Source organism: Brachyhypopomus gauderio, chromosome 19 (genome assembly GCF_052324685.1).
Source record: "Brachyhypopomus gauderio isolate BG-103 chromosome 19, BGAUD_0.2, whole genome shotgun sequence".
NCBI lineage: Eukaryota > Metazoa > Chordata > Actinopteri > Gymnotiformes > Hypopomidae > Brachyhypopomus > Brachyhypopomus gauderio.
Window position 1 is genome coordinate 465552 of NC_135229.1, and position 18939 is coordinate 484490.

The window sequence follows — 18939 nt, forward strand, 5'->3', positions numbered from 1 at the left end:
TCCTCTCTCACATAGTAGTCACACCGAGTGTCTGTCAACACCTTGGGTGTATATGTGTATGCGTGTGTACACACACACACATACACACAAACACACACACACATACACATAAACACACATGCATACACACACACACAAACACACATACACACATACCTACACACACGCGTGCACACACATACACATACGCGTGCACACACATACACATACACACACACATACACACACACACAAACACATACACACACATATACACACATGCATACGCACACACACACACACACACACACACACATACACACACACAAACACACACACACACACACACACACAAACACAAACACACACACACACACACACACACACACACACACACACACACACACACACACACACACCTCTTATACCTAGGGTTCTTCTTCAGTCGGTCCCGCTCCCCAAGGGCAGTAATATCAGCACACACACACATTCAGGTATGTGTGACACGCTAATGTGCAGGACAGTATCTGTAACACACACACACACACACACACACACACACTGTAACACACACACACGTGTAAGATCCACGTGTCCTGCGTTATTACAGCATGCATTCATTCTCAGTGTACTGCATGCATTAATAAAAACAGTGTGATGTCAGGGCCAGTATTAGGATAAGCACTATAAAAGGGTTTTGCTTAGTTAACTTTGCTTAGTTAAAAGTTAATTGACGTAGTTAAAAGTTAATTAATGCATCCAAATTAAATTATAGGTTTGTGTTGTAGTCAGTCCTACTATTACCTTGAAATGGACCAGTTCCTCAATCTGAGCTCAGATCCTGCTCCTGAAGAAAGCAGATATGAAGGCAATGTCTCACAACCGTCTGTCTCACATGAACGCTTCTGTCTCACAAGCTTCTGTCACACATGAGCACTTCTGTCTCACGAACTTTCGTCTAACACATGCGTGCTTCTGTCTCACAAGCTCCCGTCTCACAAGCTTCTGTCACACATGAGCACTTCTGTCTCACGAGCTTCCGTCTCACATGCGTGCTTCTGTCTCATAAGCTTCCATCTCACAAGCTTTTGTCTCACATGAGCACTTCTGTCTCACGAGCTTCCATCTCACATGAGCACTTCTGTCTCATGAACTTCCGTCTCACAAGCTTCTGTCTCACATGAGCACTTCTGTCTCAGAAGCTTCTGTCTCATGAGCGTTTCTGTCTCACGAGTTTCCGTCTAGTCATCTAGATGTGCTGATAACCAGAGCTAATCCAGAAAAACACTGTCAGCAGATGCTGAAGCGCATAGTGCAAAGAGGTCGCCAACTTTCTGTAGAGTCAATCACTACAGACATCCAAACTTCATGTGGCCTTTATATTAACTCAAGAACAGTGTGCAGAGAGCTTCATGGAATGGGTTTCCATGGTTGAGCAGCTGCATCCAAGCCATACATCACCAAGAGTCTGGGTTTGGTGGTTGCCAGGAGAACGGTACTTGTCTGACTGCATTGTGCCAAGTGTAAAGTTTGGTGGAGGGGGGATTATTGTGTGAGGTTGTTTTTCAGGAGCTGGGCTTGGCCCCTTAGTTCCAGTGAAAGGAACTCTGAATGCTTCAGCAGAACAAGACATTCTGGACAATTCCATACTCCCAACTTTGTGGGAACAGTCTGGAGCTGGCCCCTTCCTCTTCCAACATGACACACATGTGCACCAGTGTACAAAGCAAGGTCCATAAAGACATGGATGGCAGAGTCTGGTGTGGATGAACTTGACTGGCCTGCACAGAGTTCTGACTTCAACCTGATAGAACACCTCTGGGATTAATTAGAGTGGAGACAGAGAGCCAGACCTTCTCATTCAAAATCAGTATGTGACCTCACAAATGTGCTTATGGAAGAATGGTCATAAATCCCCATAAACACACTCCTAAACCTTGTGGACAGCCTTCACCAGAAGAGTTGAAGTTGTTCTAGCTGCAAAGGGTGGACCAACGTCATATTGAACCCTATGGATTAGGAATGGGATGTCAAATGCGAATACTTTTGGCAATATAAAATATATATATATATATATATATATATATATATATATATGTCTTATATAGCATCTCTTTACAATGTTATATATGCTGTATATTGATAGCTATGATGGCTTAAATCTAACATGCTATCAGTAATAGTCCATGTCCATGTGCAATGGGCCAATGTGATGTAATGCGTCATCCTGCTATGCCAGACCAGGAAAATAATGGATACAATGCTACACACAACAATGTTGTGAACAATGCTATCAGAACACATCTAGGGTTCTGTTCAGAGCAGGGAAGCCAATCCCCTTCTTACAGAGAGACAGAGAATAAAACATCACTTCCACCATTGTTGGTCAGAAAGCTCAGATCTGATAAGTCCTGAACACCTGTTTGAAGGTTTTCTGGTCCATCTATATTGTAGTTTATTACCAATAGTTTTAGATTTTTATACAGTTTTAGATCACAGACAGGAACCGTGATATTCTGCTGTTGAATTTCACAACTTTGCTGGTCCCTTACTGACTACACATGAGGTCATTTCTACATCTTCAGGCCTTCCGATCCCGCACACCTAACCCTCATCTTCATCATCTTCATCATCTTCATCAGCGTCACCAGTCAAGACACATGACCTCTGTTTCTTGTTTTAATATCAAAGCCAAATGTTGTGTCATGTCATTTTCCATCGTGATTTGGAGGAAGAGAAGGAAATAGAATTTCAAAGGGTTCTAAATTTGTTTTATCATGAATACATGAGAACACCCTCAATGTCTCTAAAGTTTTGTCTTTTATGAGAACATGAAAGCTTCAACACAAAAGTGACATATATGACATACACTTTATGTGTCATATTTCATATGGGAACAAGACAGAAGCGATTGTGTGAGACAGAAGCACTTGTGAGACGGAAGTTCATGAGACAGAAGTGATCATGTGAGATTGAAGCGTTCATGTGCTTTCTTCAGGAGCAGGATCTGAGCTCAGAGTGAGGAACTGGTCCATTTCAAGGTAGTAGTAAGACTCACTACAACACAAACCTATAATTTAGTTTGGATGCATTATTAATGGATGCATTAATTAACTTTTATCCAAGTTAATGAACTTTTAACTAAGCAAAGCTAACTATGCAAAACCCTTTTATAGTGCTACAGTTTTTACGGCAGACGCTGCATACTTACGGCTGCCAATTATGCGTGAGACATGATGGTTATCTCAGCCCAATGGGATTTAAAAAAAACAATTAGACATCATGTCTAATGGTAAATTCCGACATTGTGGAATAAAAAATCAGGCACCATGACTAAATACATATATGGAGAGCTAGAGGCAACACTGCAGAACCAGCTACAGAACTTCACTTGTTACTTGGTGAGCAGCTCAGCACCATTTAATACAAAATGATCTCGTTATGTGATTCAGGGTTACTTATTTATTATGTTAAAATGGGGTTGTCAAGTCTCCAAGTATTAAAGCTGAAGTCCGATTCCAAGTAAAGTAACTCAAGTCTTTAGTGAAGTCAAGTCACAAGTCATCAGTTTAGTCTACACGTCTGTCAACACGTAATCTTATTTGGCATAACTCTAGAAAACTGTTATGTCCATTAATTCCTGCCCCACTACCCCACAGTCACAACCCTAGCTTCCAGAATCTGTAAATATTAGTATTGGTGTTCAGGTGATTTTGTAGTCTAAGAGAGAGAAGTCCCCTCAAGTCCAGTCAGGTTCTCTGCAGCCCGTCGTGTGTTCTGAGTGTTTCTCCACGTGTCTGTCCTTTGGTGAAACCCTAACCCAGGCGCTGATAGGCCCGCACTAGCGGTGAGTGGTCGTGGTACCGAGAACAATAACGCACCTGTTGGGAAAAAACACCGGAACAGAGAGTAATGATGAGCTTTAGCCGGTGCCCTGCACAAAGAGACAGCGCTATTGCCTCGAGGCAGCGGATCGCAGCGCAGCATGGAACCACGATATTCCCGTTTATTACTAATCATGTTCCTGACCACTGGTCTGCCCCAGGTAAGGACATGTTTGTAGCCTACAGTATGTGTGAGACATGCCCGTTACGGTGTGCAGGTTGTAATTTTGACGGCCGTGGGCTGCTCAACGTAGAGCTTAGTGCAGGGATAATCAATTAAATCTTTCCGCGGTCCATTTTTGGCAGATAGCTCAGACCTTAGGTCCGGGTCCGCGGTGGCGAACGAAAGTTGTTGAGCGGGGGGGGGGGGGGGGGGGGGGCGAACGAAAGTTGTTGGAGGGGGGGGGGGGGGGCGAACGAAAGTTGTTGGGGGGGGGGGGGGGGGGCGGCGAACGTAACACTCAAATGGGTGGTGAACGTAACACGTAAATTCTCCGGTTTAAAATATAGTCTCCCGTTACATTTTTTTTGGCATTTTGGTCTGTATCCAGTTAATCAGGAATGTGATTGGGTCCGGACAGGACGGCGTTCGGGTCCGGATCCGGACCGCGGTCCGCCATTTGGTGATACCTGGCTTAGTGGGTTAACCTAACGTAATTAGTTTAATACACGGACATGAAATATGTTGATTTTGTAAGCAAACGGGTGTATTTTTCCAAAGAACACTGGTTTTGAAGCATGTGTGTTTTCGTGGTGGACTGAGCTCTCTGATAGTAGCGGTATCAAATTCGGCGGCGCAGGAATTCAAATCTGCGCTGAGTGATGTAGGACTATTTTACCAGTGATGACTATAGCATAGCCTACATTATAAAAGTAGCTATTACACACACACACACACACACACACACACATACAATTTATGTAATATATAAAATGTATAATCTTATGATTATGATATAATCTTATGATTTATAATCTTACAGATATGTGGTGCGCAAAACGGTAAGCAAATGTAATTTCCGCCTATACGGCGTTTGAACACATTTCTCATCTGCCCCACTGGTGTCCGTTTTGTCGGTGACTCGTCTGTGTGTTGTCGTGCTCAGGCGTGACGGTGTCCGTGTTCACCGTTACATCTAAAAGTGTCACCGTGAGATGGGCCGGCCAAACCGGAGCCAGTTCGGTCAAAGTCACCGCCACGCCGAAGAACTGGCGCGCGCAGCCGGTGTTCGCCCAGTTCAGCGGCAACACCGTGATTGGCTCCGTCACGTCTCTCGCACCAAACACGGTGTACACTGTGCGCGTGGAGGCCATGGACGCTTCTGGGAACGTGCTGAGTAGCGCGGAGACGGACGCAACGACAGGTGAGACAGGTCAAGAACACTTCAGGTGAGACAGGTCAAGAACACTTCAGGTGAGACAGGTCAAGAACACTTCAGGTGAGACAGGTCAAGAACAGGTCAAGAACACTTCAGGTGAGACAGGTCAAGAACACTTCAGGTGAGACAGGTCAAGAACAGGTCAAGAACACTTCAGGTGAGACAGGTCAAGAACAGGTCAAGAACACTTCAGGTGAGACAGGTCAAGAACACTTCAGGTGTATAAGCACCGGTGTATAAGACTTCACTCTATCAGCCACACCAGTTGTGAGGTATTAGAGGCGTTTTCTCATATTCTATATACAAACATATATTGAATGAACATGAAAAAGCGCAATCTATGAAATTATTATTATTTATACACATTCAACTCCATTCATAGTACATGTGGAACGTAAATAAAATGGAGACAATTAAGAGTCTTGAACTCCAGTATGAGTGTATGGTGAGCTAAAGACAGCCGGTGTGTAATCCAACCTGCTGATGTTATAAGTGTTTGTGTTTGATCCTTTAGCGCCGGATATTCCCTTCATCATCCAGGCATACTCCAAACGCAGCGACAGCATCACGGTGGAATTCACAAACGCTTCGGGAGCAACCAGTTACATCTTGCGTGCGGAGAATGACACAGGATTCTTCTTTGAAACCGTGGTCCAGAGTTCTCCGGGCACTGTACAGAACTTAAGCTTCTACTCTGACTACACTCTTAGCGTCATGTCGGTTAACAGCGGAGGCCGCAGTCAGCCCTCGTACCCCGTCAATGCCAAGACGGGTAATTACTCTCCCAGTGACAAGATTAGCCTGCTTCCAGAACAGCAGCTGTATCAGACACACTCGTCTCTGATACGTATGATTTACACCATTAGTGAAATCCGTTAGAAACATTGGTCGTTACCAACTAAGTATTGTTTTGCAGGGCAGTTTATTTTTGACTCCTGCAAGTAGCATACTGGTCATTTATCACCAGCGGTTAGGACATAGCATTACACCTTTGGAATGATCCCCATGACGATGAGGTGGTGTTCCGGATGCTATGGAAAAGTATTATTCCAGCACACCATTGTGGCTGAGATACTCGATGTACAAGCAGTTAGCAGCAGTAACTGTAGCCGTTCATGAACACGACATTTGATACAGTACGAAGAGGTAAAACCATGAGAATGAGGTCTCCTCTTCCAGAGCTGCAGACCTGGGTAAGGTGATCATGAGAGCTTTGTCCTGTTTCCTACATAATAGCATATTCATTACATCTCTACTGTGCCTCTGCCATCTATATCACCATCTCATATCAGAACAGCATAAAAATATTTTATTATACTTTGTAATTGAGCAAAATTTAAAAAACATATGAGTGGGTCACTGATGCTTACTTTCTATCTAAGTCACTCTCTGACTCACTCTTTCTCTCACTCTCTCACTTTTTCTCACTCTGAGTGGAACTTTCTATGACTCTCTCTCCTTCTCTATCAATCTCTCTCTCTCACACCCTCTGTGTTTCTGCAGTGATGTTAGCCCCTGTGTTGCGCTCAACGGCTCCCACAAACGACACCATCACGGTCACTTGGGATCCAGTGGCTCACGCTGTTCTGTACACACTGTGCATTATCATGGACGGGTCCAACAACATCCTCAAATTTAACACCACGCAGACCAACATGACCTTCAATAGCCTGGAGGCCGGGGTTGTCTACTACATCAAGGGTATGGCATGGGACTCCAATGGTATCCCTGGTGATGACAATACCATTTACCAGATCACACGTAAGAATCGCACCTTCACAAACTCATACATTTTAGCCTCACATTCAGACTCAGATCAAGCAGTCGTCCTCAGAAACTCAGACACACACACACACACAAATACACACACACACACACACACATACATTTTGTGTAATAATGTGTATATGAATCAGCATTAAAAACAAAGTTCACAATTAATCCCCAAATTCAACAACATATGATGTGGTAGTGACTCTTTAAGCTTTCCTAAGCACCACCCTCTTCCAACTGCTCAACCAATCCTGCTTGACCTGGTTTCTTACTGAACGCAGGTGTGTTGGAGGTGAGAGGTCAGTCGTGTGTGTGGACCTGTCCTCGTATTCCTCACGTCTGCTGCGTTTCGCAGGTCCTCCCACTCCTGACGGTGTGCAGGTCTTCATGGACCTACAGAGGTTTACTGGCTCCGGTTTAGACGTTATCTGGCGGACTGTTCAAGGGGCCGATTTGTACTTTGTGTGGAGCTCGACGGGACAGAACTGCAGCACGGACGCCGACCCCTTCTGTACCATCAGTCCAATCAACTGCAGCCAGAGTCACCTGGTCTCTGTCACAGCCCAGAACCAGGCCGGGTCCAGCGGTCCATCAGAGCCCCAGGCTTTTGTTACCTGTATGTGTTACATATATTCACAACCCCCCCCCCCCCCATGCACACACTCACACACACACATACATATAACCACTAAAACACACACACACACACACACACACACACACACACAAATACATATAAGCACTAAAACACACACACACACACACACACAAAAATACATATAAGCACTAAAACACACACACACACACACACACACACAAACACACACATACACACACACACACACACACACACACACACACACACACACACACACACACACGCATACATATAACCACTAAAACACACACACACATACACACACACACACACACACACACAAAAATACATATAAGCACTAAAACACACACACACATACATATAACCACTAAAACACACACACACACACACACACACACAAACACACACATACATATAACCACTAAAACACACACACACACACACATACACACACACACACACACACACTCACACACACACTCACACACACACACACACACACACACACACACACACACTAACACACACAAACAAACACACACATACTCACACACACACAAACACACACACACACATATACATATAACCACTAAAACACACACACACACACACACACACACACTCACACACACACTAACCAGCCGTGTCTGTCTGTGGTAGATCCGTGCTCTCCAGACTTTGTGAACGTAAGGGAACAGGCCACAGGTAACTGCTCGGTGTCCTGGGCTCCAGTGCAGTGGGTGGACTACTACATGACCTACATCAAGAGGGATGATGGGGCAGAGATCCAGTGCAACACCACCACCACCACCTGTTACTACACCTGCCCCTGTAGCTCCAGCTACTTCATCTCTGTGTTCGCCAACAACAAAGCCGGACCAAGCGCCCCAGGAATCACACTCAACTACACCACCGGTGACACAGCTTTACACACATGCCTGCACATATATACACATATTTATACTGTCCTCCCTCCATCCTGTTCTCTCTCTCTCACCATCTCTCTCCATCCTGTTCTTTCTCTCTCTCTCTCTCTCTCTCTCTCTCTCTCTCTCTCTCTCTCACCATCTTTCTTCCTGGCCAGTTCCCTGTTGTCCAGAGAATGTTTCCATCTCGCTCATTTCTGTGGACACTTTGGAGATCACATGGTCTGCAGTGAAGGGGACGGAGATATTCGAGACGCTGGCAGTGACGGGGACGACCACAGTGTACTGCAGTGACACGGTGCCCCTGTGTGTCCTGTCTGATCTCACCTGCAACAGTGTGTACAGCGTGGTGACCAGACCCTGCAGTGAGACTGGGGGCTGTAACGACAGCTGCCCGGCACATATACAAGAGACAGGTAGCCTACACTCACACACACACACACACACACACACACACACTCACACTTACACACACACACTCACACACACACATACACAAACACACACACACTCATACACATACACACACACATTCACACACACAAACACAAACACACACACACACAAACACACACACACAGGGAGAAACACAAGCTCACACAGTTCACATGATAAGTATGTGTCACAACACTAGTGGTGTGTGCAGTATAAGTCATCTATCACACACCCTGTATTCTCTCTCTAAGCGCCGTGTACTCCAGACATCCTCAGCCTGACTCTGGTGAACTCCTCCTCTGCTCGGGTGGTGTGGAGCGCCCCCAACAGCTACGCCAACTACACTGCCACCGCTGTGGGAAACACCGACACACTCAGCTGCTGGTCCAACAACACTTCCTGTGACATCACCACGTTGCTCTGTGGCGCTACATATCAGATCAGCGTGTACGCGGCCAACACTGTGGGGCGGAGCCTGCCCAGTTACAGCGTTGCTGTGGAAACAGGTAGAGTTCTGAATCAGGGTCAGATAGGTCATTGTTAGATTACAAGAGGACTGGTAGGATAATTGGTGTATTGATTTGTCCTGTTGTGACCTAGCAGTTGTTGTTCTCAGTCCTGCTGTGACATGAGACTGTGCACACCTGCCCTGCCCCGTCTTGCCCCGCCCCTCCCTGCCCCACCCCAAGGGCCGTGCTGTCCTGACACTCTCAGCGTGGAGCAGGTGACACAAGCGATGACTCGAGTGGCGTGGTCGTCCTCCTCGGGGGCGCAGTCTTACATCGCTGCGCTGACGTCACCGCGCGGCCAGGCCAGGTGCCACACCATGGACTCCCACTGCCTGATGGGATGCATCACGTGTGGCACCAACTACAGCGTCTCGCTGGAAGCCGTAAGCAGCACGGGGCATAAGACAGAGTGCAGCTACTACGGCTTCTCCTCCAGTGAGTCAGTGTGGATCACCCACCACATATCAGTCTGTTTTCAGCCTGTCATGGTCGGTGACGTTTTCCCACTGATGTTTCCACTCTGAGGTGCGTGCTGCCCCTCCAACGTGAGGTTGTATCGGATGGCCAACAGCACCCTGCGCTTGTACTGGAGGGCCTCGGACAGCCTCTATCAATACTCCGCTGATGTTTATGGCACCAGGACCAACTACACCTGCAGCCCCACTCTGGGCTCCAACACCTGCAGCATCTCGGAGATCCTGTGTGGGGATCTGTACACTGTGGTGGTCGCACCGGTTACAAGCAGCGGTTTGAAAGTTGCGTTCTGCCCTAAAAGGCTATACTCGGGTGAGATGTTAATTACACAGGTCATTACGCAATGTATACATGCACACAGTCTGAAACATTAAGAAACATTTAACAAACATTAAACTGATGGTTTGGATATGTATGGAATGTAATTAAAATTGTTTGGTGGTAAATAACAAAGAACGCTCACCAAACCACACAGTGAGGGCTGAAACAGGTTCGGCCCAGACGCTGGACACACAGTGAGGTCCGGAAACAGAAGGGTCACTTTGTACTTCCATAGGGTGAAAAATGTTCAAGTCTAATGTCAGAGTTTTTACTCCATAATATTCCTGACAGATTTTGCCTGGTGGGTCGATCACTGTTAACTTTCTGCAGTTCAGACCTGCTATTCAGAATAATTAAGAATTTAAACTGAATCTAACATGAATGATTGTTGTGTTGTTTCACAACTTCTTGTGTTGTTACAAGAGTGATGAATGAGTGCACTCAGCAACATACTGTATGCTCGGAATGAAAGAGTGAAATCTGATTACAGCATTAGCATCTATTACAGTGACACAGGATAAGGTTGATCTAGTTATATGCAGTCATATGCATGAAAATTCTAAAAATAATAATTTAAAAGCTTGCTCATTATAAGATAAATATTAGTAGCAGTAACTACAAAATAATAATTACAAAATAGTTTTAGTTGTCTCAATTTCCTGATCTTGTTCATCTTTTCTTTCAGTTTCCTGTTCTGGTAACAGTGTTGGAATGGGTAAGTATTCTCATAAGATATTCATTTGAAGCGTTTCAGAATAATGTCATGAATTTGACAAGCCATGGAACTAATTAATGGAACTTTATAAATGCTCTGAACAAAGCTGAAAATGTAATTAGAAGTGACTCAGTAATGAAGTGACTCAGCTAAAGGAATGATGGTCTAGTCTGCTCAACAACTGTCACGTCTTTACACAGTGATCTATCGAGGAAAGAGGAGTGCGGACTAACAGTGTGCACAAACCATCAAGTGAGTTTACTGTGAAAATGAGGCCTTGTCTTATTATGTCTAAACACTGTATTCACTGAGGAGAAGCTCTTAAAGGACACTGAAAAGTCCAAGACATTACGACTCACCTGTCAGATGGTCTGATTAGCCATTACGACTCACCTGTCAAATGGTCTGATTAGCCATTATGACTCACCAGTCAAATGGTGTGATTAACCATTACGGATCACCTGTCAGATGGTCTGATTAACCATTACGACTCACCTGTCAAATGGTCTTTTTAGCCATTACGACTCACCTGTCAGATGGTCTGGTTAGCCTTTACGACTCACCTCTCAAATGGTCTGATTAACCATTACGACTCACCTGTCAAATGGTCTTTTTAGCCATTACGACTCACCTGTCAGATGGTCTGGTTAGTCTTTACAACTCACCTGTCAAATGGTCTGATTAACCATTATGACTCACCTGTCAAATGGTCTGAATAGCCATTACGACTCACCTGTCAAATGGTCTTATTAGCCATTACGACTCGCCTGTCAAATGGTCTGATTAGCCATTACGACTCGCCTGTCAAATGGTCTGATTAGCCATTACGACTCACCTGTCAAACGGTCTTATTAGCCATTACGACTCACCTCTCAGATGGTCTGGTTAGCCTTTACGACTCACCTGTCAAATGGTCTGATTAACCATTATGACTCACCTGTCAAATGGTCTGATTAGCCATTACCACTCACCTGTCAAATGGTCTGATTAGCCATCACGACTAACCTGTCAAATAGTCTTATTAGCCATTACGACTCACCTGTCAAATGGTCTTATTTGCTATTACGACTCACCTCTAAGATGGTCTGGTTAGCCTTTATGACTCATCTGTCAGATAGTATGATCAGAGGCAGTCTTTGCATAGAGGCGTTCCTAGGCAATTGCCTTGGGCCCCTCCCACTGCAGCCCACTGTAGGGGCCCCCTGACTAGCTAACTTAAGCCTGGTTTCTACTTTCGCGAGTGACCGTAGCGTGCGACTTCTGCCCACCTCGCACGACCCTGCGCACGGTAGAAGCGTTTATACTTTCCGCGTGCAGTGTTCTCTGAAACGATATGTGGTAGTATAAAGAAACACTTACGATGAACATTTACCTGACCAATTTTAATGTTGCTTTGTGTTTCAGGTTTGAATGTGCTGGAATTTAAGCTAAAGTATTTGAAAATGCTTGAAATTGTCACTACTTCGTTTCACAACAAATAGCTGTCTGACTGAACAGTTTTCTTGTATTACGTTAACAAATACGAGCCTCTTGTAATTCCAGGACGAAACATGAGAGAACGTGAAGACGTTAAGATTGGGCGTTTTGAAAATAAACCACCATTAAATAATGTGATTAAAAGCGAATTCTTTCTAATCATTTCGAGTATATGTATAAATATTTAACTTATTTAAGTTTTTCGTGCTGAGAAATATTGAACTGGACCTTGAAAGTGACGTACAAGTGCTTTAATTCCACCTTGCAAAGGTGTATGAGCCCAGCAAACATGACTTTGTTCATTGCGCTGAGACGCGGCGCGCGCGAAGTTACAAAATTCGAGAGGTGCCCTCGCGCACGGATGGAGTTACAGCGATTACGTCATTTTCAACGCGTGGACCCTCGCGCCGCTCGCGACGCGTCAAGTATAAACCAGGCTTTATTTCTCGCATATTAATGTTAATGGGCCCCCTAGCTAAATTCGCCTTGAGCCCCCAAATTGCTAAGTCCGCCACTGGGTATGATCATCCATTACGACTCACCTGTCAGATGGTCTGATAAGCCATTACGATTCACCTCTCAGATGGTCTGGTTAGCCTTTACAACTCACCTGTCAGATGGTCTGATTAGCCATTACGTCTCACCTGTCAAATGGTCTGATTAGCCATTAAGTCTCACCCGTCAAATGGTCTGATTACCCATTACGACTCACCCGTCAGATGGTCTGGTTAGCCTTTACGACTCACCTGTCAAATGGTCTGATTTGCCATTACGACTCACCTGTCAGATGGTCTGGTTAGCCTTTACGACTCACCAGTTAGATGGTCTAATTAGCCATTACGATTCACCAGTCAAATTGTCTGATTACCCTTTATAACTCACCTGTCAGATGGTCTACAGACCTCCCAGCTCCACCCAGAGCTCCCGCACTGCAGACCTCCCAGCTCCACACAGACCTCCACACAAACTTCTCAGATCTCTATGCAGACCTCTAAGACCCCATGCACAGTTATGTCTGTCCAGATTTCTTATTCTTCCTGGTTTCTGTCTTGTGGTAAAGCACTTGGAAATTTCTGTTATACACGCTGTTTAAAAATTGTTAGAAAATCTGTTTGAAAGGCCCAGTGAAAGAAGAAAAGCCTGATAAGCTAAAGTGTTTCTTCAGCTAGTCCCACCTTCATATTATATATTATTTGGAAACACTGTCACTGATGTGGAAGTTTAATGTACCAAATAGTTTTTAATATGGAGTCTTATTACAGTACCAGTGATAGTACCTGTGATAATACCAGTGATAGTACCTGCCATAATACCTGTCATAGTATCAGTGTCTGACGTTGGTTTTCTGTTTTTCAGGGCCATTGTAATGAAAATGGATAACAAGCAGAAATAGATCCATACATGGAGAATAACAAACCCACATTTAAAGTCTAAACATCAGTGGAATATCTACATTTATACAGTTTCTCTTGTCACCTGTAATATTAGCATGGCAAATTACACATAAAACCTAAAACCATTGGCCTATAAATGAATGCATTCATAAAATGACAGCCAGTTTATTTTTGTTAAGAATATAAAAGTATACATTTGATTTAATGTCAAACTATTATGTTAAGCGAACTTAACTGAGGACATATTTTAAAAATTAAAGATCTTTATTTTGTTTACCTTAATTTTTGCTGTAATCTTTTGTACCCAGATTGTTAATTCAGTTTACTTTTATCGTAACACTTCTTAAAATTATGGGAGTCTAAAAAAACATCAAATATGACATAAAAGTGACAAAAATATGATGGGAATTAACAGTGATTTTCCTGTTCATATGACCTCTCACAAAGTAGAAAAGTAACTTTCAAAAGAATATAACTGTTGATGTGATGTAGCCAGGACGGCTGTGACTGACTGAGGTGGTTGAACGGAGCAAGCCAGTTACACTAAACTTCGACATGTTTTTGCTTTTGATGATATAACTAAAATAAAGTAGATTGTTGCATCAAAACTCAGAGGAATGATGACTGTTTTACTGCTCAGATGGGACAGAAGTTAATTGGTTGTGAATTGAAGTGATCAATGTCTCTTTCCATGTTTGTCATTACAACCTGAGGCTTACATAAGATAAATGCTGCTGAAAAATATGATATTACTGAAGACCTCTGAATATGGTTTACAGAAGAGGAAACGTGGTGTCTTAGCACATCGAATCACATTAGCCAAGATGATTTTACCGCAAAAGAGGATGTGTCCTCAAACAACACCATCACTGGTATTCTGTGCTTGATAAGAGATTTTGGACGCTCCGTGTCGTGGTGCCTTGTAGGAACCCGGCAGTGTATTGAATATTCTCCGTACCGGTTTCGCAGGCCCCTTGTAAGAAATACATCTTCTCTTTCGCTGAGTTATTGAGTTACCCTGCTTGAAACTCCTGCCTCTTGGCTAAACCTCCTATATATCATCAGTTTGTTACTTCCCCCAGCAATACACAGTTACGGTTTCATAACAACAAATAAAGAACCAGTGTGGTCTGCGCTTTACAAATGTCCGATTAGGCACATGTGTAATCATCGCAGTGTTTAAATAATGCGACAAGGTGGTTGGGAGACGCAGAAGAGGGTGGGGCATTTAAAAGCCACCAGCGCAATGACGGTTTTGAACCCATTTTGGTTTAAATCCGCCTTTGAGCTCTTCAGACACTGGCGCGTAAAACACGTCCCATTTCTAACAATGAACATCCACTCAATATACATTATGTCATTAACTAAATACAACCAATTTATTTCACAAGTACGAACAATTCTGTTTTGTCTGTTAAATGTCAGTCAGGTGTAGAAAAATTGTAGAATTTAAATGATTTAAACAAAGATATCACCATTAGGGAAATATTTTCTTTTCATCACAGTGAAATGCTAATAGAGTTATTACTATGTAAATCAAAATACATACTATATCACATACTATATACTATACCTCGTGTGACGTTGACTCACGCTCGGCTTCCATAGGGAAGGAGAGGCGTTAATCTGAGCAAATATTGTGGGAGAGGAGGTGATCTGATTGAATATCTTGGTAACTCACCTAATCACACCAGCGGATTATGTATGTAGTCCAACATTTTTGTACTGGTGCCGTTCTGTGCCTTGCTAGTGTCCCTACATTAGTGTTCCTACGTTAGTGTCCCTACATTAGTGTCCCTACGTTAATGTCCCTACGTTAATGTCCCTACGTTAATGTCCCTACGTTAGTGTCCCTACGGTAGTGTCCCTACGGTAGTGTCCCTTCGTTAGTGTCCCATCGTTAGTGTCCCTGCGTTAGTGTCCCTGCGTTAGTGTCCCTTCGTTAGTGTCCCTACGTTAGTGTCCCTACGTTAGTGTCCCTACGTTAGTGTCTCTACGTTAGTGTCTCTACGTTAGTGTGCCTACGTTAGTGTGCCTACGTTAGTGTCTCTACGTTAGTGTCTCTACATTAGTGTCTCTACATTAGTGTCTCTACATTAGTGACGTTTTTGTTCCTTTGCTGTGCTCATGAATACAGAGCCACTTTCTATATATAGAAAATACTCTTCAAAAAACAAACAATAGTGCTCAGTAGTGTTGGTAGTGCTCAGTGAAACACAAATAACAAAACTGACACAGTGAATACCCATGTATTTGATATTAGGGAGGCTGGCTGGCTCTTGGGAAAGTAGGACACCACATGTGCTAAAACTGAACTTAACAACATCAGCACACACTCTAGATCCCACAGTTCATTATATACCCTGTACAATGTGTGTATATTACATTTGGAATTAAATGACAAAGATAGTGCTCATGATGCCATTTAGGTAGTATTTTAAGTGAGTTCTTTAGCATTGATTCAATTAATCAAAAATGTCATTTTATATTCCGAGTTGACTATTTCGATGCCCGTGTTAAAAGTGAATGTCTAACTTACTTGACCAAGTTTAATAAGATTATCACTGATGGTATGAGATAAAATATATAATAGAGATTCTTTCAAGAAACATCCTCATACAAATTATAAAACCACAATGGCTTGTTAAATGGCCCATATCTTCTAAAGTAAGAGATTCATTTCAAAATAATAAGATGTATTCTGTAGCCCTGTTTCTTGATGTGGATTAATGGACCTTTTGTAAGTCAGAAGATGAATTCCAGGAGCATTTGTTTTTTCATGTCAATATTCACAAAGTTTTTGCATGGACACTAGAAACTCGATTAATCTCAAACTTAACATTCTGTCTTTTGATGCCATTTTACTTTATGCAGAAAACTTAAGTTCGGATTTCTGAGGCCATAAATGTAGTCGTACTTTTAGCAAAATACCACATTCACTACAATAAGTGGAGTGGTTAAAAACATTTTCTCTTTATGAATGAATTAAATTCATATTACTCTTCATTAAGTAGATTAAAAAACTTGGAAAATGCTAGAATTATCTCACACCAGATTTCTCTAGAAATCTATAGTTCTAATCTCATTATATGGCTTTGCTCCTCTGTTTTATGTATGTACTGTATGTGTATATGCATATGTTTATTGTCATTATTTTGCCAGCACAAGTTCATTTTAAATTACATTGATTCTACAGGGCCTATGCTGACTTTTATTTTGCAAAAGTTTGGTCATTCTCCTGTAGAGAAATTTGTTTGTTTTTTCAGCACTGAAAGCTAGTGTTTCCTGTATGTAGTTAACGTATGTGTAGCCGCTTTACATGAATGTCACCTTCTCACAGGTCCACTGCTAAATTGCCAGTCATGTTGAGTGTGAGTGAAGTTTTTGTTGAATCAGCGCTTAATGTCATGCACAGAAAATTTCAGGATGCATGGCTTGAAATGACATTCAGTCTTTTGAATTTGCGTTGTATTAACATCGTTTTTTGATAACATATTCAGGGGTAAGAGTAGGTAAATGCTGGCAGGTGCTGTCCTTGAATTTGAGGAAGTTGGTCCTGGAAAGTCATTGAAAGGTCCTTGAATTTTATGTTAACCAAGGTGTGGGAACCCTGTTAGCCTATCAGTAATCAGTCTATTTATCAGTGATTAATGACACTTGTCTGACTACAAGTGAGCATTTTCCTTCTGCATGTATAGTTTGGAGCTGACCTATAATAATAACTAGATTCAGTTCTCAGAGAAATCACACACGCAGATTCAGAACATTAGTTATGTTTACACCCACATGTATTTTTTACTCTACCTAGTGATTTGTGGGACTTCCTAGTGTAGTGTATTGTGTGCTGTGTGTATGCTGGATTGAACATGCCCAACAGAGGTACTCCACTGTTAATGGGAAAGTGCGAGTTTCAGACATTACATACTGTACGCTGAAATATGAAGAGATTAGTAACTCAGATTACATGATACACTTATTTGATATAGTATTTCTTGAAGCCAGTGTCTCAAATCTGGCTCAAATCTGTTTTTCTATATCTATATGTAAAGTTAATTTCACAGTTTGTATCATATATACAAAGATGTATCATATAAAGACAAATTTTGCAATTATTCCTATCAATTTTAACAAACACTTCACAGTTGGTTTCATCAAAATGTTTGTTCTTTGATGTGTAACTCTTTTTATGTTAAGAGAAACTGGTTTGAAATGAAAGGTGCCTTGCCCGAAACATAGAAATATCAGATGACATCTGTCATACATCTAAGAAAGTATGACACTAACCTTAAAAACTAACAAAGGGAAATACTCCACTACCTCATCTAGCCCAGAAACAGCCACAAGGAAAGAGTGTAAAACATTAGAAGACACAGGAAGTGAAACTGTAGAAGACACAGGAAGTGAAACTGTAGGTGTTGTTTAAGTTTATTGTTAGGATTTTCACTCAAGGTCACTCTGTTTTCTTACATAAAACACATTTTAAGATGTGTCTGTAGAAAAGCCTGGATACCCTGTGAGTGAAGTTTCAACAGTTTAAACAGTTTAACAGTGCACATGTAGGCAGGGTGCGAATTATACAATGATAATTGGGGGGGTCAAGTTTTTTTCAGGGTGTAAATTTCACTGCATTTTTTTTGTAGTATTTAACATTATATGTGAGAAGTACATTTAAATGTTTTGACCCCCCCCCCCCCCCCCCCCCCCCCCCCAAATTATTGGTTTTGCCCCTTTAGGGGGGTTGATGCCTTAAACGGGGGGGGGGGGGGGGGGTCTGACCCCCCCAATCCCCCCCGTAATTCGAACCCTGCATGTAGGGACATGTAAGGGTAATCTATTGTAGTAATGTGTGCTGCCCAACATATCAGAGCTGTGCTGTCCAACCAATCAGAGCAGTACTCTCCATCCAATCAGAGCAGTGTTGTCCAACCAATCAGAGCAGTGCTATTCATCTACCCATACAACTGAAATCTAGATTTTTCTCACTCAGGTGAGATTAGTGATTGTAACACTGCCCAATAATACTACAGCAGAAAACTCAAGACCATAAACACAACA

The 18939-nt window shown here is 42.8% G+C and overlaps 1 protein-coding gene across 1 annotated transcript; it reads left to right on the forward strand.

Moving 5' to 3' along the window:
* Positions 1-3733: 3733 nt before the first annotated feature.
* On the forward strand, positions 3734-14328 carry fndc7a (fibronectin type III domain containing 7a). Its single transcript, XM_076981473.1, has 14 exons — positions 3734-4024; positions 4847-4865; positions 4970-5227; positions 5757-6014; positions 6746-7003; positions 7371-7631; positions 8295-8549; positions 8719-8976; positions 9247-9501; positions 9685-9939; positions 10030-10290; positions 10985-11014; positions 11215-11266; positions 13847-14328. Exons 1-13 carry the CDS (start codon positions 3965-3967, stop codon positions 11244-11246), a joined length of 2460 nt encoding a protein of 819 aa, XP_076837588.1. The 5' UTR covers positions 3734-3964; the 3' UTR covers positions 11247-11266; positions 13847-14328.
* The last annotated feature ends 4611 nt before the right edge of the window (positions 14329-18939 follow it).

What these genes read in the sequence shown, in the direction of transcription:
- fndc7a (XM_076981473.1), top strand. Translation starts at nt 3,965, where the DNA reads ATGGAACCACGATATTCCCGTTTATTACTAATCATGTTCCTGACCACT. An exon ending in GGAGACGGACGCAACGACAG is followed by an intron (nt 5,228 to 5,756) that starts GTGAGACAGGTC and finishes TTGATCCTTTAG; the next exon opens with CGCCGGATATTCCCTTCATC. An exon ending in CACACTCAACTACACCACCG is followed by an intron (nt 8,550 to 8,718) that starts GTGACACAGCTT and finishes CTTCCTGGCCAG; the next exon opens with TTCCCTGTTGTCCAGAGAAT.